At 40.2% G+C, this 26,243-nt stretch overlaps 1 protein-coding gene across 2 annotated transcripts; it reads left to right on the top strand.

Moving 5' to 3' along the window:
• The first annotated feature begins 3,612 nt into the window (after positions 1-3,612).
• Positions 3,613-26,243, top strand: smad1 (SMAD family member 1). Of its 2 annotated transcripts, none has more exons than XM_086295411.1 (7): positions 3,613-3,753; positions 17,206-17,764; positions 21,107-21,370; positions 21,463-21,579; positions 23,386-23,607; positions 23,831-24,087; positions 24,659-26,243. In XM_086295411.1, exons 2-7 carry the CDS (start codon positions 17,365-17,367, stop codon positions 24,800-24,802), a joined length of 1,404 nt encoding a protein of 467 aa, XP_086151537.1. In that variant the 5' UTR covers positions 3,613-3,753; positions 17,206-17,364; the 3' UTR covers positions 24,803-26,243. The 2 variants fall into 2 exon arrangements, with proteins under 2 accessions (XP_086151537.1, XP_086151536.1); XM_086295410.1 differs by having other exon boundaries at positions 21,463-21,588.

The following is a 26,243-nucleotide window of genomic DNA, read 5'->3' as shown; positions in this document are numbered from 1 at the left end:
GGCAGACAACATCCAAAGAAGAGTTTTGAATGTCCTTTAAGCAGCCTGAAGAACTATTCCTGAAGAAAGCTTGTCTAAAAGAGTTCAGGGTACATTGAAAAATAAAGCTGGTCAAACCAAATATTGACACTTTTAAGTCAGGTTAAAAGTTTTTTTCCCCCTTACATACATTGTTATACTGTATTTTCATGTATGTTTGCCATTTTCACAGTAAAATATAAAGAAATAAGCGGTTGCTCGACATTTTTGCACAGTACTGTAGATTTTAACGAGCTAAATCTCCTTATCTAAACAATCACATGCAGCACAGTCGTTTCACTAGGCGGCAGACCCTTTCTCATAATGCCAACAAGTTTATTTAGGTTAATAAGTAAACCATATGCTAAATATCAGCATAACAGACTTGGAGATAAATGACAAAAAAGTACTTCAATGAAAGTTGCTCTTTGCATTTATCTGCCCGCATCCTATTCTTATTCATCCATATTTATAGTCTCCATCTAAGGTGTCTGACCTCAAAGGAGCTCACAGTAGGTAAAATTCTCCTTCTCAGAGTCAGTTAGAACAAAAGAAAACCTGACCACGACAATGCAGCAAACATTTACAAACTCTTATCACCTTTGTGCCTCTTGAACACCAGTGGAGACTGGCAGGTCCATTATACCACAACAAAAGGTTGGTTTGTTATCCGTGAAGTGGCCACTTCATGTCTCCAAACTGCTGTGAACAGAGATCAAAGTGTGTTTGATGTTTTCAGATGCATTTTAAACACAGCTAAACTGAAGCAAGACCATTCACGGGGTTTTCATGAACATATATATCTCCTCCATGTCTGGTGGTGGATTTAGATTCATGGTGTGTTTATTCGTGCAAATTCAGCAGACCTAAGGCTGAATTCACATGCATGACAATCAAGAGAACTGGGAAAGGGCTGACCCCTCTGTTGCTCTTTCCTCGTCTCCATCCGCGGTTGGTGTCCTGCTGTGTGATGGCTCCACAAGAGATATCGTCTAATTTAATCCACGCTGAGTCCTTGCCACTACAGAGCCAGTGTAAGAACAGGAAACCGCTCTGTTCAGAATATGCATGAGCACTGTACGTCTCACATAAAAGGAAAAAGCAAAGTGAGTTGCAGCCATTACAGTATCTACTGTCATCATTACAATGATGAGGAACCCTCTGTATAAACTTTTGGGTAGTTTCCTTGCCACTGATACAATAATAAGCACATAAGCACGGTAAATAAGCAACTGTAATTGATTTGTATTTTTATTGCTCACATAATCTTGTTTCCAGCGACTGCATGAGTGAATTTGTATGACCTGAAATGTAATTTGCTTCATGTTAGCCACCGCTCCAGAAATGCAAGTATTTGCATTTTTGCTGTATAAAAAAGAAGATGGCCGATACTCGTCTGTTAAATAATTAAATTTGCCAGCAAATCTTTTGAGGATCTGTAACATCTTTTTTTTTTCCTTACCGTTGCATCCAGTGGTTCCCAAATATGATTCAGGGGCATGGGGGGGGGGCATGTGAGTGTTTTTAGATCACAGGCCAGTGACAAAGAAGATTATACTCCTATCAGTGTTGAAAAGGCTTTAAAATATTCTAACTTCTGAAATCTATACATTTATTTCAATTTCCAATTTCAATTTTATTTATATAGCGCCAAATCACAACAAAAGTCGCCTCAAGGCGCTTCATATTCATTTATAGACAATATCATTGCAATGCTAAAAAATATAAAGCAAAATATAGGCAGGTGTTGCTTAACCCTGTCTTAGCTGTCAGTTTTGTAGCTCTGGAGTACTGGAGTTGTCTGTAATAGAGCATAAAACCTGTAAACTTGAAATGTGTTCTTTACATTGTTCATTTGTTTCTTTTTGTTAAGGTCGCTTGTCGAGGTGGAGATCCATTTGACCACATTAAGCTGTCTGGGAAGCTTGTAACAATGACTAATATTTTATGAGCTGAGCTGTCATGTGTAACAAAGTGGAATTGTTTCCACTTTTTGTTTCCACTCTCAGAGATATTATGAAGCAAGGTACTTTGGTTCAGGGCCCGCTTTTCACCAGAGAGCAGAGCACTAGGAAGCAGCAGTGTAAAAATCTGAAAGCGTGATATGCGAATATAAAAGTTAAATTACCTTAATTGGAATATTAGAGGTTAAATTTTGCTCTTCTAATGAGATAAAATTCGATGAAGCCCCATAGAGTCTGTAAAAACTCAGTAGGCTTTTCTCCCTAATAGGACTATAAATGTATGAGGTCTAATGAATGTGCTGCTGCCCTGTGTGTGCGTGTGTGAGGGGAATCCTCTAGCAAATAAAACAAATTTTGGGGACCCTTCCTCCTATCCCTTCTCATTATCATCATCACGATCATCCTCGCCGTCCCTTCCTCCCTCCCTTACACCCCCCACCTCCACCCACCCTCCCCGCTCGCACTGTTTTCCCAGATTTATTCACGTGCGGCTCGCTCCCGCCTCGCTCAGACATTCTGTCGCCAGCGCCGTGACGTCACCTGCGCCAGAAGCCTCCTCCGCTCTGAACGTTTCCCTCCGCCTGTCTTCAAGATAATCTAGTCCTCCTCCCTCCTCCTTACTACACTTTTTAAAATATAATGAAAAAAACAACAACAAAAATCTAAGCCCGTTTTCTGCCAGTGTTAAGTATATTTAAGCCGTCATTGTATGTTTGAGCAAATTATTACACTAATAAGCCTGTGGTCACCCTTTGGACACTTTGTGGCGTTTTTCAACTTATATTTCATATTTTCGAGGATCTCTAATAACATCTACGAGCTCTGACTGTTTAAAAAAAGACTGTTTAAAGTTTACTTATCATTCAGATAAGATATCGCGCTTTTGTCGCTTTTGTGACTTATTCAGATCTGATCAGATAATGGGTTACTTCCCCTTGGCCCTCATGGTCAATTCAGAGTCTGCAGCACAAGTATGCACAGATTGGGCTCATTCGTGTGCAAGAAACTTTCATGTCCTCTGCAGCTGCTGTCCTGCAGGAAGGCTGTGTTTTCATGTGTCATCGTGCAGTACTCAGTGGGACCCTAAAAAGCGTGCATCAGTGTCTGAGGAGGTGGAGATGGTGGCGTGTATGAGCATGTTCCTGTGCTTACTGTGCTCTTGGGACACGTTTGTTCTCCTGGCTGAACTGTGCTTATCATGTCACAGTCAAAGCGAGAGGGGAAACCGAGAGGTAGGCTTGAAGTTCAGGAGTTCACAGAGAAACCACAGAGATGTGTCACTTAAAAACAGCCTCTCGGAAATATTACTGCTATAGATAAAAGCGAGCTTTTTCAAAATACTTCCCCATTTAGTCCCGATTGATGTCTGTTGTATTGGGGGAGCCAACAGAGTGGTAAAGATTAAAGACTTATTACTTAGACGTATTACTTAGAGACTCTCTTCCCGTCTCCCAAAAACCCCGACATTTCACCTATCTTAACAGACACGTTTTGCACTAAAGAAACCTCACACCTTTGCACTAAAACCGCACCGTTTCGCTATTACATAATCCACTTCCACGCTCTCGATGAAGATGTTAGATGTGCAAAAAGTAGGTCTGCCTCTTGCCGGTGGGGCCGCATCTCGCGGCGGTGTGATACTGGCGCTCGGGAGAGTGTGAGACGGCTCCGCGACTCACTGACGCCAGGCCAAGCAGACCCACAGTCAGGCGGCGAGAGCACACAGGAGGAGCCAGCGACACAGAAACAGAAAGCTACAGAGGAAGAAAAGGTGCGGTAAAGTTTTTCTTTCTTCACAGATTTGTAAATGAAAGCTGCCTTTAACTGTTTTATTTCGGTAACCATAGTGTGCTCGACTCTTTTTTTTTTTTTTTTAAAGGAAGTAGATCCCAGCGGTTATCCGCTCATCACTGTCAGTTGGCAGCTTCAAACTTTTTTCCCCTCTTTTTGCGCACACTTTATCAGACAGCAGTGGAAATTTAGCCTCAAAGTTGTAAATGTCTTGTACACATCTTTTACAAAAGGGGGGGAAAGTGGGTAACTTAAGGAATTTAGCAGCAAAGGTTTCGCAGAAATGTTGTAGAAGCGAAGCTTTTCGTCTAAAAGCTAAACTCCCTTTAATTCCCCTTAAATCACCATAAAGAGTTCACCGGGACGAGGTCTTCCGTATTTAACTATGTAATCCATTTGCAGCTGGGAATGATGATTATTGTGCTATATTTAAACTACCGCTTTTTCTTCTTTTTCTTTTTTTTTTGCTTTGCTTTTTTTGGGTGGGGGGGCATGCATTATGCGGATAAACGGGTGGTCTTTCTGTGTCATATGTTGTTATTTTTCTTCATCAATTAGCTGTTTAGTCTGTAACATAAAAAACAAATGGAAGAAATGGCCACCAGTCGCCCGAGGGCTTCATCTTGTTCTGTGTAGAAATTAGTTTACGGTGACATTGAACAGAAAAGGAGCCAAGCTTCTCCTCTTGAGAAGCAAGAAATTGGGGGTTTAGCAAGTGTTCTTTTCCCCGTGATAAACGACTGAAAATGCTTGATAAACTTATCAAGACTACTCTTTAAGTTTCTGATGATCACCTAATTAATTAGCTAAATCTCTTGATTTAAAACGTTACACACTTGAAATGTATCATATTTGGATGCCACTAAACGATATATCACTCTATAATCAGTAAACACGTATTACACCTTGCCATTTGAGGCTTTAAAAAAGTATATTGTTGTAGTGTTAATGTATGCAGACTTAACGTGGCTGTTCAGCTGGTGCACTTCAGAGGACAGTGTCCCCATGTGTTTACGAATTTCTGCCTGTGTGAGTGTGCATGTGAGGGAAGATTGCAGAGGGAGGCAGAGACCTACAACAACTAGAGCTAGCTCTCTTGACATTATTGAAGATGACATATCAGATTACTCAAAGGACAGGAATTTGTCCTTGTCTGTGATCGCATTCTCAGTATGTTGTGCTTTAACTTGTATTTACGCTTTTTTTCCAGCTTAAAAATAAGCATGAAGCCTCTTGAATGTGACTGTCATTATCAGAGGCTTTTATGAGCTTGATATCTGCATCAGTGAACGCAAAGCATGATATTTTCTATCATCCATTCACTATAACAGCTGCTGGTAACTAGTACACTGCAAGGTCTCCATACGTTGCAGGTTTTCCTTTATGAGAGACTTAAACCAATATAAACTCTTTAGTTGACAGTTTTAGATAAGCACTGTTCTTCTTGGATAAATAGAAGAAGAAACATGACAGATTTAAACCTTAAGTCTTGTGTCCCTGTGTCACTGTATGGTTGGGATAACATGTCTGCTATGTGTTGGAGCGAAGTGTCCACCCTAACACAACACAAACCCAACGCTGAGTTCCGAACATGTTTGAAATAGCACCATGAAAACCCATGTGTTTGATAGTTATGTCTGCTGTGGTAGACTGACATGTCTGGGATGCAAAGAATCTGATCCCAGTTCAGTCTCGTCAGAGTCTGAACCATCCTGACACTTTTGGTGCAGGTTTCTAGAGTTTTCTGTATCAGCATTGGAAGGATGCTGAGCAGTGGATGTGTTGGTGACTTTTAGGAGCCCCTCAGGTCAATGCCATGACTGTGATTACTTCGGGGTTTGCTCTTAGACTGTTGTGTTGATTGGTTCTAGGTCTAGCTGTTCGGCGTTAATTCTAGGGCTGCTCATTTATAAAGTCATTTCTCACGATTGCCATAGTGGCTTCATTGAACTTAAAATTATTTTTAGAGAATGACAAAAGTATTGTAAGTGGGACTGAAAGCCAAATTGTTAGTGCAGCACAATAACTCTTGTTTTAAATATAGTTTGAAGCCAAAATTGTAATTAAAATTTGATTAATTGTACATGTCCACCTAATGTTGTTTGCAACCAACTGAAGTAGTTATTAGGGAGCCTGGAAAAACGAACTCATCATATTTTACAGCAGATATGTTACTTTATGTTAGCCACAAGGTGCACAATGCAGTTATGCAAAGATATGCTGCTTTTGCAAGACTGTACAACAAGGAAAGTTTGACAGGTTAATTATATATATTTTTCATGTAAAATGTCCTGTTCTATATTTATTTATTTATTTATTTATTTATTGCATAAAATTGCTAAACTGGGCAGCTTTTTTTGTTTGGCCGAGAGTCCAAAGATATTTAGCTTGCAATAATATGAAACTGATAATTGTAGGACATCTGACTAAGAAACTGGAACCAGAGATATTTTAGCTCTTTCTTTTCTTTTTCTTTTTTTTTAACGACATGATTTAAATGACAAGTACTTTAAGTATTTTTCTTAGTACTAATGTTGATTTCTCAAAAGGATGTTAAAAATGACAGCTGGTCTCCTGTTTTAAAAGCGATTTGTTGGCTCATTAAAAAAAAAAAAATCCTAGCCTCGTTGTTAGAAATGGTATTCGTAAAGTAGCCTGTAGTGTATCCTTGTAGTGTCACGATTCACATAGTAATGCCCCTTGAAGGCTCTTGATGTTGAAGTACTAGCTGAAGAGACCAGATATGTGAGTGTTCTTCATATCTCTTCCTCCCCAAACACTCAGCCTGTCTTAGATCTCAGGCTTCACCATCACTCTCACTTTTTTCCTTCTGTCTCTGCATCATTCCTCCTTTCTTCCTCTCGCTTTATCTATCACTCTCTTCTTTCCTGCACTCCACGGTTTATAGCCAGTGACTCCATTGAGCGGGGGTTAATGGAGGCCCTATCCAGGACCCTGCTGATAAATAATGTAGCTTCTTTATAATGCTCCATCCCCAGGGAGGGTCCAGAGAGCATCATTACTGCCTGCTCATCCTACACAGCCCAGGCCTAAATTGATTAACAGACACTGGAGCAGTGCAAAATGATCCATGGGGCTAGTGTAGTGGCGAACAGCTTGCACCAGGTGGGTTAAAGCCTTCCCCTGTCAGTGTCGCATCATCCCACTCTGTGCTCCCATTAGCCTCAGTTTCTGTCCAGTGGGCTAACTGATGGCCATAACAAGCTACCGCTAACACAATAGTGAGAGAGCATTGCTCAGACTTGGCTATAGGTAATGTTTTTATGGAGCTGTTTAAATGATAGTATCCGTTTCCATTTTCATAGAGGAGAGAGCAACGGCCAAGGCCACTGCAGGCATCTTTCTTTAATGCCTGTGTCACAGATTAGAGATGATGCTCAAAGTTTGATGGTTACATAGAAATTTGAAGTATGGATCATGTGTGGATTGAGTTCATTTAATAATTTATTTGGTTAAAATGTGTTTGAAATATTAACCTGAATGTGAAATCCTATGACATTCTCCCCATCTGCTTGCTAAGTGATGATGTAACAATCCTATTTAATTTAATTTTTTTTTCCTGCATTGCATTAATTTGCGCTTAAAAACATTCCTGCAGCATGTTCCCAAATAAAGCCTGGTGGGTTCTCCATGTATGGCTTATTTACACAATAGTTGTAGTACAGATTATACTGTATGTTCTACTACTGTTTACACTCACCACTGCAATTTTGAATTGCAAAGTCAGGTTTGGTGTGACTTCTCCAACTGAAGTCAAACTTCAGGAGGCACTTCAGCTAAAAATTCATTTAATAATAATAATAATAATAATAATAATAATGAGATGAAGAAGAATCTGGAGATGTTCATTCTATCAGCAAAATGCCAGAGTTTTTGGATGAGATCTTTATTATAATATCAGTGACACACCTGTAAAGTTTTATTTGCACGTAGATAGGCACATGTATACTCACCAAATTACTCAACATCACCTATGTTATAGTTCCTGGTACAGTAGAGTTTTCCAGGACCACATAAAACCACACATACATGACAAAAACAATACCAGATATACTGTTGCTGCAGGTCATAAATACTTTTCAGACACTTATTTGGAAAGTTGGTTCACAGAAAGGCCGTTATGTCATACAGGCATCCTAGTCCATACATAGATATAGGAGGAGGGGTGCATTGGCGCCTTTTTGTTTTGACTGCCTCACAGAAAACTCCAAACTAGCATTGTCCAAAGAAGAAACACAGTGCCATATCAGGGCCTTTAAATAAGCATGTGGTCAGGCTAGCAGTCGGATGTTATTGACTGCCAGGGCTGGAAATATCTCAGAGACATAGCCTCCATCTGCAGCTGAATGACAGTACAGGATTGTTAGGTTTGCTCCAGATGTTACTGTACAAAGCTTTGTGGAATCCTCCATCTGAAATGCATTAAAGTTAGTCTTTGTGCAGTTAGTCCTGAGCTTGTACTAATAGCACTGGTTGTTACTGAGAGACCATCAAAGACGCTCTGTGGCTGGATATGAATCAGAATAACTTCTTATATGTCTGGGTGGTGACCCTGACAGAAATAAGATGATGCTGATGTTTACCTTTTGAACAGTGTGGGGTTTTGTTTTTTGTTTTTGACACAGCATCCTCAGCTCTCGCGTAAATGTTTTAATTTTTTTGAAAATGTGCTCAGTCAGATTTGCTTTAGACAAGGCCAGCATAGAGATATAGTGTATGTCAGCTTTTAGAGATTTTTAATTTGTATTGATAGTTATGTGAACGGATGAGGTTATGCTACAACAGCAGCAGGCAGCCAGTAACAGCAAAGGTTTTTTTTCCCATTTTTTTTATTTCAGTTTTTTTAGACCAAGAGAAATGCGTCATACATTTTAGGTTTAAAACAAGCAAGACAAGTGTCAGAAGTTTGGTCATATGTATGTTCTTTTTACTTGGTGTTTGATTAACAAAACGTGTAGGGGTGGGGGGTGGGGGGTGGGGGGGTGTAAATTAAGAGTTGGTTTTGATTACCGTATTTTCACGACCATAAGACGCACTGTACTAAAAGACGCAGTCTCAGTTATGTGTGCCATTACTGTATTTAACACACACATAAGGCGCACTGGATTATAGGGCGCATACAAGTACCGTATGCGTATTTAAAAATAAAGCGGGAGCAAACCTGAGTTCGGTACCTTACTCACATTTCTATTACCGGTAATCGTCATCATCAACAACACACAAGCATACAAGTGTGCGTATTTAAAAATAAAGCAGGAGCAAAACAAAGTTTGGTACTCACATTTTTATCATCAATCAAACCCATCGAAGTCCTCATCCTCTGTCTGAATTGAACAGCTGTGCTAAATCTCCATCAAACATGCCAAGTTCACTTTCTTCACTGTCAGAGTCACTTTCCGTGCCGTGCGGCTCCTCGGAAATGATGCCGGCTTTTGCCCAGCGGTTGGAGTTCCTTTGTCAGGCCTCCCGGAATGACAGCAAGCTCACAGTTCATTTGTTTCACTAGTTTTTTCACATCGGCTGTGAGATGGGCACGCATAGAGTCACAGATTAAGAGCGATGGTGATGCGTGGAAAAAACCACCTGGTCTCATACACCTCCCTCAGCCACTCTTTCATCATTTCCTCATCCATCCAGCCCTTTTCATTTGCCTTAATGATGATTCCTGCTGGAAACTTCTCTTTAGGCAAAGTCTTTCGCTTTAAAATCACCATAGGCGGCAGTTTCTGTCCATTAGCATGGCAGCCAAGCACAACAGTAAAAGAAGACTTTTCATACCCCGTTGTGCGTATCGCTACCGTGCTGGTCCCCTTCTTCTCCACAGTGTGACTCACCGGGATGTCAAAAGTGAGCGGGACCTCGTCCATGTTTGTGATGTGGCTGGGCTGGATGTTTTTGTCGCCGATGTGTTTGCTGCAGTAGGAGCGGAAGATGGCCAGCTTTTCCTTATAATCCGCTGGAAGTTGCTGCGCTACCGTAGTCCTGGTCCGGATGGAAAAATGGCACCGTTTCATAAAACGAAAGCACCAAGACGGACCTCCTTGGAAATGTTCAATGTTCATCTCTTCAGCTAGTGAAACTGCTTTTAGCCGAATGGTGACCGTCGAAACGCTTCTCCCACTCGTTCTTTGCTCGATGATCCACCGCTCGAGTCTTTCCTCCAACTTGGGCCACCTCGCCTTATGTCCGCGGAAACTCAGCTGCGTTTTCTTGACCTGCCGGAGCTTGTTTTCTAGCTTCCTCCATTTGCGAACCATCGATTCGTTTATCTTAAATTCTCTCACGGCTGCTCGATTTCCATGTTCCTCCGCATAGCTGATGGCCTTCAGTTTAAACTGTGCTTCATAAGCGTGTCCCTTTGCCATTTTCAGGGTTGTTAAAACAACGATGTTCCACATAATGCACATATGTGCGATTGTCCGGTATATACGATCAACGCCCACACTTCACCCTTTAGCGTTCTCATGATGTTCTCTACTACGTCCTCCTTACAACACACAGGGCGCACTGCGCTACAGGGCGCGCCGTACTTTTTGAAGAAAATCTAAGACTTTTAAGTGCGCCTTATGGTCGTGAAAATACGGTATATTCAAATATAAACTATTTATAGAAACCTTTTTTTCTTCCTTTTCCTTTTTCTCTGATTTATTTTATTTATTATATCATTTATTATATTTACCTTAAGCAAGCCACTAGTTAATGTAGGGTGCAGTCGGTGTGGATTACTTAAAAGACCCCCAGGACAGTTGATGATGTCACCTTAATCTCATTTTGTAAGCAAAACAATTATTTGAATAAGTCAGTTTTTTTTGTTGTTTTTTTTAAAATACTGTTATTAGTAGTAGTAAGAATTTTAGCTGAATTCCCAAGTTTTGGTAAGAATTGTACTTGTCATTAGGGCTGCACGATTTTGCATAAAATGAGAATCACGATTTTTTGGCTTAGAATTGAGATCACGATTCTCTCACGATTTTCTTTTCCAGTATAAATATTTATTGCACTTATTAACTGCACATCAACTTCGTAACAGCTGAGACTGAACATAAAAACAATAAATAAACATAAAAACAACAAATGTCTCACGTTTTGTTGTTGCCGCAAAATGTTGTACTGCTTGAAATTCCGTGTCCACCGTTGCTCGACACTGCGTGTATAGAGCAGGTAGTGCAGCAATAGAAAAATAGTTGCGGGACGGCACTGTGTAGCGTTTGTCTAGGGGTGTTGATCATTTTCCTAAATCCCTCGTTTTGCACAGTGTTGATGGGAGCCATATCTTTGGTCAGGTGATAAGTAATAGCCTCCGTAATTTCTTTGTGCCTGCGGGAGATCGACGGGTATGGGGAAGCGCTGTATAAGGTTCCCGTTATTGATGTTTGGGTGGTTGACCGGGACGGATTTTCTCCTGTCACTTTCTCGTCATCCCTGACGTGCTCTCCGTTGTTTTTTCCCTGCTAATTTTAGCATCACACGGCACAGCTTCTGTATCACATGGTATAAGGCTCCGCCCTTGTCATTTGTTGAGTAGGAAGAGTGAGCGCTTGTTTTTATGCAGATTACGTCCCGGATCAAAATGCGGTACAATCGTCGTCGTCTTTTTTTTTTTTTTTTTTTAATCGTTGTCATTTGGAAATGAGATCGCACATAAGTATGAATCGAGATCGCGATTTTCTAACGATTAATCGTGCAGCCCTACTTGTCATTGTATATATTTTTTTTATTGTCATTTTAATTTCTTTTTAAAATAATTTTTTCATTTTCATGTTTGCATGCAAGGAGGGAGGGCTACTGGGGCTAGTCCTGCCAATGTTAGCCACACAGAAAACTAGTCTGACATTGTGTGTGTGTTTAAAAATGCAGTGGTCCTCATTTCAGTGACATTTAACCTAATTTTAGTAGTATAATTTGTTTTGGGATTTTTTTTAAAGGTGGTAGTTTTATTCTGTGTGTAATTATTATCAAGGCAACATTAGCAAAGGCACAAGACCCGCAGAAAAACTTTCGATAGATGAGTATATTCAATATATTGCCCACCCCTAGCTACCAGTGTACATTAAATTATAGTCAGTTATTTGTTTGTTTTTCCTTGTTTAAAAAAACAAGTAAAATAGTAACTAGGATTATTACTAGTTATAATTTGGTGGTATTTTTCAGGGGCAGAAGTTCAGAATAGTTATGAAAATACAGGTATCCGTAGAATTTACTAAAACCTTAAATGCCAAAGCCTCCTGATGCTTGTTGTGTTAATAAAGTTGACCCCCTTGACAAAACTAAGATATTGTGAGTACACAATGCCATCCACTTTATTCAAATGTTAATTTTAATTACCTAAAAAAAATTCACACCTAGTTTTTGCTTTTATGTAACTGTAACAGTCTTGGTATTAATACGTGTTCCTCATAAATAGAAGAGTTAGTTTGCAAATGAAATTAGGGGTAACATGACAGAAATCTAATTTGACTTCAGTGAGAAGAGAGGCCACACCCAAGGATTTTCTTTTACCCCTCCTTAACTGTTTCACTACAATGAAAAGATGTTCATTGTGAAAGAGCCTGAGGGGAAAAAACGAGTCAGGGATGGTCAATTCAGGAAACATTTTTTGTTTTCCATCCTGCACCTGTGGAAAAGCCTGCAAGTCTCAGCAGAAGGAAGTGATGTCACTGTTGTTCAGGCGATGACACATAAGAAGATAAAACTCCACAGCTTGTTTCCTGTTTCTGTTAAGGTGGCGAGTCTTTTGTCAATATAAAGGTGTAGTTTTCCCACCATATGCCCCGTCCTTTCAATGATTGTAGCTTTGTATTACTTTTTAGATGAGCCAATTATATTCAAGTTAATTTTAGTTGTAACTTGCAGCTTTCCAGTCAGTGTGGTTGGCAGTAGTAAGTGTCCACGGCCTCCACAACACATGCACACAAACACACACACTTTGTAAATAGCACCTGTTCGTATCAAACGTCCCAGCCCAGATGCCAGTATGAGGTAGCTTACATAGGCAGTAGTTGTCAAAGATAGAAATCACTATTCATCCCATAATCTGAAGGGCCAGGAATAACTACAGAGCAGTCTTAATGATGTATTTGTTCCTGCTCTTAGGAAATCCAATATACTGCAGGCTTTACTGTCAGAGTGATGCACACTCGCCCACGATCGGTTACAGATAAACGCTGGTGGATTCCTGACACGCTGTTTATTTGATTCAAGGATCACATTTGAACATTCATCCTCAGCCAAACCTCAACCATAACTCTGTTTTATCTGCCTAATTGCATTCAGGCATAACTTGAAAAGAAGGTGGAACGAGGAGTGCTGAATGTGCTCTTGTTTTCCCTTTCAAAAGCCAAAATGTGTGTACCTTCTGACTACTGAATTGCTCCCGTGGGACCCCAGTGAATAGGCACATTTATACTGGGGTTCACATGCACTTCCTTTTTATTGTCCTACGCATGGCCAGATTCCTGCCCAGAACCGGTGTGCAGTGTTAAAGCTTTTTTTGATTGCTCGCCTCAGCAGGTTACTCATTAGAGGTTTCCTTCCTCTGAAATCTGAAAGACAGCCTTTTAAAACTCATATTGGATTTCAGAGGTGGGACCAAGTCATTGTTTTGCAAGTCTCAAGTCAAGTCTCAAGTAATGTCAGGCAAGTCAGAGTCGAGTCTCAAGTCACTGGTGTAAAAGTCCGAGTCAAGTCACAAGTCTGAAACTTTGAATTTCAAGTCCTTTCGAGTCATTCAAAAAAACGAAAAAAAGCATGTTGCAGTTATATGCTAAATGTAAATATTAGACCATGTAATTTTTAAATCTGTGTTTTTCTCAACACATGACAAAATAGTGAACTTAGAAAATATACACAAATTGTGAAATTGCACCTCTTTAAAATGCAGCTCAATTAAACCTAGCTCCAAGAATAATTTTCACCGACAGTTCTGAGATAAACTGCATGTTATTCTTGGATGCGCTTGTAGGACTGGCTTTAAAATCGCATGACAAAAATATCATACACATTAAAAAAAAACTGCATCACCAACGTAGCCTGGACAACATTTGCTAGTTAGATGAAGTCAGCTATCTCATCGTAGCATATTTATATGCATATTTATAATTATACGCTTCTTGGAGTGAGTGCATACACTCATGAAGTTTAGTAACTTCCGGTCACTGCAACAAGCCCAGGTACAGTTTACCGACGGATGGGTGCAGGACCTTGAAACGCACCGTGTAGAACGAAAGACCATCATACGTATCATAAGTTTACCAGTCTCACAAACTGTCGTCATAAATACACATTCCTTAACCGTTTATTAATAGGACCTTTGAGCTCAACGATAATTAATTAGTAGTGGAAATAATTTCTGGTACCCATCACAGAAATGTAGCAGTGACAATAATACTGTATGCTGTAATCGTACCGGACAATTAGTGATACAAAAAAAACCCGTTTTACCCTGTGAATAAAAGTATATGTTTTTGTCAATGTACCATAATAACAGAAGCGAAACGCAATATTGTGTCAGGACAATTCACTATTTATGCACAATAAATAAAGGAGCATAGCGCGACAATTTCTGTTCAGCGCCAGACTTGCTTGTAACCTATATCACCAATTATGTTATGAAAATGACGTATTAACTACTAAAAAACACTGACCTTCGTGTAAATGCTTGGAGCAGACTAACCTGTGAGCAGGAGTGTTCTGGGACGTTATATTTGATCTTTGAATGGCTGAAATCCAGGCCATCCGTCGCGTCTTTGTTACTTCGGAAACATGGCTCGAACAATTTCTCTTCAACGTCGTAATCCGATAACAACCGATCTCTTTACCCGTCGGCTTCCCGTGGCTGTCATGCGACCGGCTATTGCAGTTAATAATACAACGGCTTCTTGACATTTTTGTGTTTCTTTTTATCGCTGTGTGACTGATTTCAATTGAAAGTTTGTGTGCGCTAGTACCTCTTGCCACGAGTTCCCAGAATCCTTTGCGGTTCTACCCGTGAATGACGTCACATTTTCAATCTCTATATAATATGCATGTTAAATTTTATATTTGGGGTAAAATATCAAGTCTTTTCAAGTAAACCGGTTCAAGTCCAATTCAAGTCCCAAGTCATTGGTGTAAAAGTCCAAGTCAAGTCACAAGTCTGAGAACATTTTTTCAAGTCAAGTCTAAAGTCATAAAATTAATGACTCGAGTCTGACTCGAGTCCAAGTCATGTGACTCGAGTCCACACCTCTGTTGGATTTTATCAAGCACACACTATTTTACCTAGCAAGTTGTCTTTGCACTGTTGAATCATAAAATCTCATAGTATGTACACAATATGTTTAATCTTCTCTGAAAATTAAGCTGAGAAACAAGATGAGAATAAGAGATAAGAAAGAAAATAATTCTAAAAGCCTTGATCATATCGGTGTGAATCAATATGCTGTCATATTGCACTTCCACAGACACACAAACATTTATTTGTTTGGTTATCTAACAAGCACAGTCTCGATAGTCTCTGGGTAGGTCAGAGTAAAATATACAAATGGCCTTCAGAAAAGCAACATAATACACTAAAAACGCATGATAATAAGTTTACCTGGAAACCTGGAATTAAATAGTTTTTAATCTTTGATTTGCCAACCCCTGACTAGGGATGGGTACCGGTGTCGTTCTGACATAAACGGTAGTAACCAGACCGAAAAGCAGCGCACATTTCGGTGCTTTATTTCGGTGCTTTTTTTTTCCTGAGCTGTGATACACTTCTAGCCAATCATTTTACGTTTCCGAGGATAGTAGGCGGGCCCAGGTACGTACGTTCTGTTAGAGCAGAGCTACAGATTAAAAATGTCCAAGGCGAAGCGGTCAAAAGTCTGGCTGTACTTCACAGCAAAATATGCAAACTCAGCAGCCTGCAACAAGTGCTTTAAGCTGATACTGTGATACTGTCAAAGGAGGTAACTCCTCAAATCCGATGAAACACCTGGCGACGCATAGCGTTTTTTTTTTAAAAGCCCAGAAATGCGCCGTATTTGATAGCTTGCTGCGAGACCTCACGCCGTGCAGATCTACTGCGGGTGGGTTGCCTGTTATGCAGCATCCCCCAAAAACCCGAAGAGTAGAGTCCTGGCCCCTAGCCCTGCCAGTGTAGCAGAAATGATGACGGATGATGATGGCAGCAGCAGCCGTTCTTCTCTGCGTGAGTAGCTTAATGTTGTTCGTGTGTAATTTACGTTGAGTAGACTAACCACGTTATTACATTAATGCATGTAAGGTGAACTAGCAAACATCATCATAGCTACATGCGGCTATCTTCTTGTTTGATGGCAGATGCTCCCTTCACCCTGGCCAAAAAGGCTAAAATGACCAAAGAAAAAGTGGAAAACAGTTAAACATGAGAGGTTTTGGACAAAGTTTGTGTTTTTTCCATTGTTTAAGCACTGCTTCCAGCCAAGAGTGATACCATATATGCCCCATAGCTGCAGAAAAGGCTAACATTGTTATCTTTTTACAAAAAACAGCTGAACATGAGAGGTTTTTGGACCAATTTTGTGTTCTCCATTCTTTAAGCACCGGTTTGAGCACCGTTTAAGCACCGGCACCGTTTCAAAAGTACCGATTTGGCACCGGTATCGGATAAAACCTAAACGATACCCATCCCTACCCCTGACTGCATTACATGATGCAGCTGTTTCTGTTGAAGTTGCACACTTTAAATAAAGTTCTTGACTAAATATGACCTTCATGTTTGTTTGGGAAAAAGTGTATTTAGTAGTCGATGAGTCTAATCACGAAAGTAATTGACATTAATTTCAAAATCTGATTTTGTTTGAAAATATTTAATATAATTTTAATATTGACAGAACTTGCTGGCTTTTACCTCTCTGATATATGGATATTCTTTAATTTCTGCTATTATTGACTGAATATAATCATTTGTTCCACAAAGATTTAGGCAGCACTATAATGTAATAAAATACCTTCTCCAGGTGTTTTGCCATATTGCATGGCTGCTTCTCTCTGTGGGATGTGCTAACTTTGCACATATAAGAAGTGTTCTCCTGTAAATGACATCAGTAATTGGTGGTAATGTGACAAGACAGGACAGGAAGCTATTGGGAGAATGTCTGGTTAGGGCTGATGATCAGAGGAGGGTGTCCTCTGTGACTCTCCAGCTCTTTTCCCAGAACCCATGACTGATATGACCAGACCAGCTGTATGGGTGAAATCATTGCTTGCTTCATTGCTTACACGAGCAGGTCTGTTAGTGCCGTTAAAGAGGAGGAGGAGATTTATGTTCATGTTTTGTAGTTGCAGCAGCTTTGTGAAATGGGCAGGCAGTGACGTGTACATCTTTTTGTGAAGGACTTTAACTTACACTTATGTAAGTTATGCTTATACTTCTTAACTCACACTTCTTTTTATTTTTTTCTAGTGACTCTGAAGAGGACCTTGTCTTGCATCTTGGAAGCCAAGGATTTTAACATAAGAAAACAAACAAATAATATTTAAATCTTTGTGTTCAGAGACTGGACAGTGTCCAACGACTGGTTGCGCTTCCTTTAGGAGTGGGGAGGAGGGCGGCTTGGCCAACATGAATGTCACTTCGCTCTTCTCCTTCACCAGCCCAGCCGTGAAACGGCTGCTGGGTTGGAAGCAGGGAGATGAGGAAGAGAAATGGGCAGAAAAGGCAGTGGATGCTCTGGTTAAGAAACTGAAAAAGAAAAAGGGAGCCATGGAGGAGCTGGAGCGGGCTCTCAGCTGCCCGGGTCAGCCCAGTAACTGTGTGACAATCCCCCGCTCACTGGATGGACGGCTGCAGGTGTCTCACAGGAAAGGCCTGCCCCACGTCATCTATTGTCGGGTGTGGCGCTGGCCTGACTTGCAGTCCCACCATGAGCTGAAAGCGCTGGAATGCTGCGAGTACCCCTTTGGCTCCAAACAGAAGGATGTGTGCATCAATCCCTACCACTACAAACGAGTGGACAGTCCAGGTGAGTGAAATCCCGAGGTAACTTGAACGGCATGCCTCTACAATGACCTTAATACCTGTTTAAGATGTGCAGACTCTTTGACAGTGTTGTTATAAATTTTACATTTCACTCTTAAAGGTACTCAAAACTCGGATACTTTGCAATTTAAGTATAGATGACGGCATGAGTCAAGGTAGAGGAATTGCTTTCATGAGAGAAAAGATTGAAAGTATAATACAAGTATTCTAACTGTAAAATGAACAAAAAATCTACACATTTTTAAATTCAAGGACACTTGGGCCTAGTGGTTTGGATTAATGGTGATTTCCTGGTTTGGTTTTCCTGGCCATCTCATATTTATCATGACAAAATAACTATTTAAAACTTTTAGGATCCTCAAGTTTCTATATTTTCCTTTCATCAGTTCCTTTAATCAGTTCTGTATATTTTTTGTATGTTGTTTTAGTTACCTTCCTGTTTTCTGACAGATTTTGTCCCTAACCAGAATATCCACACAACTTTTTATTTACATGGATGATCATAGAGAGATGACATTTTTTTAAATTATTATTATTATTATTAAGGAGAAGTTCAGGAGGCTGGCCACATGGAAAGCGGCAGGGCACACACAATTAGATTTAACACACACACACACACATATATATATATATATATATATATATATATATATATATATATATATATATATATATATATATATATATATATATATATATATATATATATATATATAGGGAAAAAAAAAAAAAAAAACCAAAACAATAAAAATGACTTTACAAAGAATAAAAATAAAGATCTCAGGTAAAAAAAATAAACTCAGGATAATGTCTTTTTGTACTACCCGAGTTTGAGTTATTTCCTTGCCTAGGTTTGTCCACTGCTTTGGGGTTCTACCTGCAAAAATAAGACAAATCAAACACAAACTGGCCTTTTACTAAACACAAAATGAAAGTCAGCCGACAAGATAAAAACAGCTGTCTGCATGGTGCTGTGTGGGTGTGTATGTATGTAGCAGAAAATTCCATCTGGGCAGAATGAGGGCTTTGTTTTGGGCATGCTCAGTACTGCAGGTTCTACTTTTTTTTTTTTTTTTCTCCTTTATCTTGAACACATGTAGACATACAGGCAGACACACTCTCAAACTTGGACGCATGTCACAAAAATTAGAACGCACACGCACACACACGTATGACTGCAGGCAGTTTCTCCGACGATGGCTGGAACAGGAAGATACTTAGTCTCTCACAATAGGAGGAAAGAGTTATTGGCTGCCATACAGACACTTTGTTTTCACAGCGGGTGGAAGAAAGGGCTAAGGTGATTTAACCCCACAGCACCTGTCTGGCCACACGACTCCCCCCCACAACAAACACCACAACACACCCTATTTTTCCTCTATTAACCCAGCCCACCTACTCAAACACATCCTGCCAATTTCCCTTCAACCTTATACATAAAAGCACAGCTGTCTGACTGCTCCACAAATAGCCTGTAAAATAAACATTTATTTATATATTGATCCATTGGCCTATTGCAGCACATTCAGGCTACCTGCAGGAATATAGACAGCAACCCGAGTCTCATCTAAAGTTTCACCACTAGCTTTATTTATCTGCAGAGGTATTTATAGACACAAGTGGAGTGTATATCTGTGGTTTCTACTGCACCTGAACAGCCTTCAGCCAGGATATTTACCCCAAGTGATGAATTCCACAAGAACAGCTTGCTTCAAAATGTCTTTTTAGTGCAGAAACCTGAGAGTCTGGGCCAATACTGCTGGCTAAGACTTACTGCCTGGAAGCTGACATTTGAAATGCGTAGCGGCATCTGTGCGCAGAATGTTGAGTCATGGAAAGTGCCAGAAACAGATTTCCTTTGTTGTGCTGGCATCAAATAACTTATTGAGTTCAGATGTATCTTTTTCTACGTGGGTAGAGCTTGATATGATGAGCACTTAAAGTAATTATCTTTCTTTGTTTTTGTTTTTTTGTTTTTTAAGATTGGGATTAATGAAGAATTTACCTCAGTGGGTAATTGTGGTGTTAGATAAATCATAACCTCGCTCCTTCTTACCTTTCTGACCTGTTAACCACCACTTGTTCTGCCTGTTCACTTCGTTCTTCTTCTTTTATCCAGCTTACTGTACCTTCCTTCCGCCTCACCACCATGGGAAGCAGAGCTTTCAGCTGCTCTGCTCCCAGGCTGTGGAACTCTCTGCCCCCAGAAATAAGAAATATTGGTTCTCTCCCCCAGTTTAAATCCCAACTCAAAACTCATCTGTTCAAATCTGCATATTCACTGTGAATCCACTGTTTGTTCATTTTATCTTGTGCTTTTATTTTATTGTTCTTATTTTGCCATTGTTTTACTAAGTGTTTTATCTTATTGTAAAGTGTTCTTGGGTGACTTGAAAGGCGCTCATAAATAAAATTTAATATCATTATTATTATTATTATTATTATCAGCAAAAAAAAAAAGACAAAGCATACGTGCATTTCAACATAAATATGTTTTGGAACATCAGAAAATAAACTAAAATAATTTGCCACATGCTTGTTTAATTGTCCCAGACCTCCTTTGGGCCCTACACAATGAGGAATTTTGTAAGAAATAAAAACATTTTTTAGACATAAGCTACATCTACAAGTTACCTTATGAATGTTCTTACGCTACGGTTATGTTAGCCAATTGATCTTTGAGCAGTTCTGCACCAAAATGAAGCCTGTACAAAATATTTACCATTGCTTTACCTTGTACATTGTTCTTGGATCACGGTGATGGATTATTTGTAGCCGTTTGTTGCTGGGTTTCAAAAATAGTGGGTTTGATTCTTGTAAAGGAGTCTCTCTCAGGGCTCATCCCATGACTTTACCCTAGCCAATCATTGGCAAGCAGCCTGACGCCACATTTTCTGCTCAACTCGGCTCTCTTGGAACCTTGGTCGAGTAGATATTGAAAAAGCAGTCAAAGGCACTTCTAAATTTGTTTGTATGAGTAAATTGATTTGTGCATGAAAGGTTTGTAAGTACGATTTATGTACTCATTTGTGTTTACATACTGTTAGTAAATGAGGCTGAATGACTGCTGTCGCAGCTGTTTTGGCTGGCAGATTTTACATCTCCCAGTTTATATCAATATGTCATTTTCATCCACCTCTGATCTGAAGCATGGGAAAAAAAAAATCTCCTACCTTCTTTATAGATGATTAACTATGGGGGGGATTGTAATTTGCAAGAGCTTTAGTGTCACATAATACGACTTTCTAACGGGTGGAGGGAGTCCAATTTAACTCGACTCGGTATATTCTCTCTGAACACCATTTGTTTGTTTCTTCCTCTACAGTGCTGCCACCTGTCTTGGTACCAAGGAACAGCGAGTTTAATGCCAAGCATACGATGTTGCCTCGCTTTCGCAACCCCTTACAACAGAACGAGCCACACATGCCCCAAAATGCCACCTTCCCAGAATCCTTTGGTCAGGCAAACACCTTGCCTTTCCCACATTCACCTGGGAACAGTTACCCAAACTCACCTGGAAGTGGCAGCAGCGTCACCTTTCCTCATTCACCATCTAGCTCTGACCCCGGCAGTCCATTCCAGATGCCAGGTAGTAATTATTCTTCTGTTTTCTTTCTTCTCCTACACTTTTCCTCCACTTTAAAGCTCACTTGACTTTGCTCTGTCTCCTTCCTCATGCAGAGACTCCCCCTCCTGCCTACATGCCCCCAGAGGAGCAGATGAGCCAGGATTGCCCTCAGCCAATGGACACCAACCTCATGGCTCCACCATTGCCCCTGGAGAGTAACAACCGGGCAGGTAACCATGGTAGTTACTGTCTTGCTGGCGCGCACACACACACACACACACACACACACACACACACACACACACACACACACACACACACACACACGTTTTGTGTGATATCTGCAAAACACTGTCTGTACCTGCTCACCTTTTTTCTTTATACCTCTTTTTTTTGGGGGGGGTCACATGGAAATGCACAAAGTGAGAGGAAAACTTCAGTGAGGCCACTGTTCTTTATCCTGTCAGATAAAACGGCGTGTGGGCAGGGCATGCTAGTTTACAGTAGGCTTTGTCTGTGGGTGCAAGCTCAAGGGAAGCTCAAAGCCTCAGCAAATTAAGACAGGCCTCAAAGCCGTTTTATGGGGACTATAAAAGCTTAGGCTTATGTCATCTTTGCGGCGGGTAATAACTTAAAACTTGTTAACGATAAGGTTCACTAATTGCCTCCTACTTTTAAATCTAAAATGCGGTGCAGTAATTGCTGCTATCTTGACTTTGTGTTGTATACTTTATTGTGCTAGACAGACAGCAACTGAGCACTGCATTCATAAATGCGTAACAGACTAAGCAGTGGACATGTATTGGACTCCAAAGCCCTTTGATTCAGATTTTATATCTTATAGCAGTAATCATTTCAATCAGTAATCCAAAGACCTGGATTACAGCTGTAAAGAAGTTTGATGGTAGATGATGAGAGGTTTTAAATAAACCTTCAGACTACCCAAATATAGAGGGAACAAAGGTAAATTGTAGGGATTATGCGCTACTAGTCAACTAATTGTTGCTATTGTCACTAGTCTGTACCAAATCTACTAGTTTAATCTGTTTTACATTTTAATTGATACCCAATCCTGGTCCTTATGACTCGACTCAAGATAAGTGGAAGAAAATGGATAATTTAGTGTTTTCTCATTTTAAATTTTAACTTTTAATGATGTGGTTGTCATGAATTTTCGAATAGTGTGCATCATTCATAATGCACGGCACAATGCAACACACTGGTCTAGACCACTGGTCTAAGATATCAGCTGATGTGATCAGGTGATACTCTGGGACTGAACTTGATTTTGACCCTTTTTTTAAAAAAATATTTACTGTTTAGAGTTAAACTCGTAAATGGCTGCACTCTGCAGTTATCTGCTGGTGCAAACGCTGATAAAGCTCTGACTGCTGCCGGAACTTTTGTGTCATTAAAGCTTAGAGATTCTGCCCATGCATGCTGACAGCAGAGCTGTTAAAAGTATTCCTGGCAGTTGGAGTTTGGGGATTTTTTTCCAGTTCTCTTCCACAAGCTGCATCCTGTACAGGGGAGCAGGTTTCTATTGTAGGCCAGTTCTGGGAAAAGGACAGACAAAACACACCTGCTAGCCAGTGCCACGCTACAGAGGAAGTTTGGGAGAAGTATGCGCTTAAATAAACATGATTTATTCCCCTTACAGAGAGAGGGTGAGGCCAGCTGGCACCAGCTTACCCTGAGATACCAGGCTCAGCGAGCATGCTCACGTCCCGTCTTTTGACTGTTTGCCTGCTCAATAAACCCTGGCATGCAGACCACAGTTGGCCTTGACACTTTAGAATACACTGATTTGGGTCAGAATAAATGTATGGAAATGTGCTTGTTTATTTATGGTTATAGGCAACATGGAATAATTTGAATGAAAGAAGAGTCTGAAAGAATTTGATTAAATATTTGGTTTCCTGTCATCAGCTTCTCTGCACACGACTCTTAAATGCCCCTCACAATTGTGCCTGGTGTGAGGCATGTACCGTGTACTCTACTCACTCTAGTGACTTGTTAATGTGTTTCCTGTGCAGATGTGCAGCCTGTGGCCTATGAAGAACCCAAGCACTGGTGCTCTATTGTTTACTACGAGCTCAATAATCGTGTTGGAGAGGCCTTCCAGGCTTCCTCCACCAGTGTGCTCGTCGATGGCTTCACAGATCCCTCCAACAACCGCAACCGATTCTGCCTCGGCCTGCTCTCAAACGTCAACCGCAACTCTACTATTGAGAATACCAGGAGGCACATTGGCAAAGGTACAACATGGAAAACCTGTCGGTGACCAAAATGAAGCAATTGTCGCCAGACTAGCCTAAATCAATTCATGTTGTCAGCAGGAACTGAGATGTGGCGTAAAACGCAACGACAGATTGACTAAACATTCCAGTCTGTTGATTTCAGGTTGACCACACGGATGTTTGTCTTCTTTTGATAAAAGAGACTCATCCACCCTGTTAATACTGTACTACTCTCTATTAGGCGTCCATCTGTATTACGTTGGAGGGGAGGTGTATGCAGAATGTCTGAGTGACAGCAGTATCTTCGTCCAGAGTCGTAACTGCAATTATCATCACGGCTTCCATCCCACGACTGTTTGCAAGATTCCCAGCGGCTGCAGCCTAAAGATTTTCAACAACCAGGAGTTCGCTGAGCTGCTGGCTCAGTCCGTCAACCACGGCTTTGAGGCCGTTTATGAGCTCACCAAGATGTGCACTATCCGCATGAGCTTTGTTAAGGTAGTCTGGTTTGAATTTTCCTTCTAAAAAATTAACGTTTTTGGACGATAGATGTTTAGCTGCTTTTAATCAGTTTTTACCTTTTAAAAAGGTTTATATGGCTCAGCAGTTGTACAAACAGCTGAGCAGCCACACACACAGTATTTGTTTGATGCTGTGTAACATAATTACAGTTAAGCATGTAACTATGTGCCTGTCTCTATTTTGTGGTTACGCTGTATAATTTTACATTGTTATAAATTAAATTCTCATAAAACTACAATAAATGCACATTAATGTTTACAGATAATCTGTAATTTTAATGTCAGCTGATGGTCTTTCACAGCTGACAGGAGATTTATTATACCATGAAATTTCAGTCAAGCCACACTTAAACTGTGCCCTGTTTTTAAAACTCTGCATTGGAGGGTTTTTTTTTTTTTTTTTAAAGGCACTTTTTTAAGCTGAAAATTAATTTAAAGTGGTAAAATATCTGGAATGAGACAGTCCAAAAATAATTAGCATTTTCCATTTTCTTTTAAATCACCACCAAATTGTAAGAAAATAAAACCCGTGTTTTTGTGCTTTTCAGGGCTGGGGTGCAGAGTACCACCGCCAAGATGTGACCAGCACACCCTGCTGGATTGAGATTCACCTGCACGGCCCCCTGCAGTGGTTGGATAAGGTGCTGACTCAGATGGGCTCCCCTCACAACCCCATATCCTCCGTCTCCTAGGCTTCACTGTGCTCGGCACTGTGGATGTCCATATCCCAGCATTTTGATTTAAGTAGCAGGAACAGGGGTTAGCTGGTGCCAGACTGGTTTGTGTTTTTGTCAGACTGAAGTTTTGACTGAAACACAAACTGATCCGGGACTTTGAGGTTAGGCGGGTTGTTAAATGGGTTTGTTCTCTACTTGAAGGATGTCTGAATTGGGCACATTTACAGACTGGGAGAGGAGTTAGCAAGGTGAGCGTGATGCAACTGGAAGATACTTGATCTCTGTGACCAACTGTAATAATTAGACCATCATACTCATATTGATGCAAGTATCCTCTTTGATCTTGCTCCCGCAACATTTTTTTTCCATCTTTCTACTATTCTGACTCATAACTAGTTTGCATCTAATTCTTCCCTCGGAAATCCTGATATACACATGTAGTCACAATAATTATGGGACATTCCAGGTCACCGAAATGCAGTTGGTTTCTGTTTTCTGTCCAACTGCAGTCAGGTTGGCATGAAATGTGCTTCTGAAATGTAAACTGTTAGCAGGAAAATTTTCATCTCCCGATATGTAAAGAAGTGTGCCGGGTTGTCAAAATGTTTCTTAGATTATAATAAGTGAGAGCAGTTAAAGTTATCTGTATAACAGCAACATAAAATCCACTATTACAAGTAGAAGAATAATATGAGGGCAAAATTTAGGGCCATTTGAGCATTTAGTGTAGGATTTAGTGTGGTGCATGGCACTCAAAGGGCATTTCAGACATAAACAGTTTAAAGTGTTGCTCATCTTGTGTTTCAAATGAATTTTAAGAGGAAAAAACGGATAGTGTTTAGATATATTCACTATTAGATTATGTGCTGTGCAGTCTGGTTTTCAAAGCCTAGTTTGGTTAGTGTAGTGTTACACATTTAAGACTGGTAGCTGAACATGAAATGAAGCGGAGGCAAACACAAGTACAGTGTAGTTTGTCCCCTGCTGTATTCTCTGCAGCTGAATCTGATGTGTCATGCAGAGTCAAGTCGCATTGAGGACATTAATATTTCAGTGACTGCGCCTCATCATCTTATTACATTGAGCAAAACGTGTTAAATGACTGTTATGGGAAAAAGTTGAGTATTCAGATTTTAATCATGACTGAGAAAAAGGGTGTCAGCTACTGACTTCCCCAAATCATTTTCTTTTAATAAAATGCAGATTTTTGCCATTCAGTTATTTTTATGCTTTGAGCAATCCTGTTTGCTGTAAAACTATTGTACTCTTTACATTCTTTTTGTATTTTTTGAACATTTTTAGTTTTGTTTGCACTTTCACATGTTGCCTCTTTGTTTTGGTTTTATTTTGTTTTCGCTTCCTCTGTCTGGTTTGCTCAGTAAAAACTCCCAGAAAAGCAGTTTTATTCCATGAATATCAAGTCTCTACTGGAAGAGTCAATAAATTTGTTTCATTA

The sequence above is a fragment of the Aulonocara sp. 'chitande type north' Nkhata Bay genome, linkage group LG6 (genome assembly GCF_057382095.1).
Source record: "Aulonocara sp. 'chitande type north' Nkhata Bay isolate Kocher_YH1m ecotype deep benthic linkage group LG6, A_spYH_male_GT1.1, whole genome shotgun sequence".
NCBI classification, from domain to species: Eukaryota; Metazoa; Chordata; class Actinopteri; order Cichliformes; family Cichlidae; genus Aulonocara; species Aulonocara sp. 'chitande type north' Nkhata Bay.
Note: the sequence above shows the minus strand (reverse complement) of the source record. Positions and strands in the feature narration are given on the sequence as shown.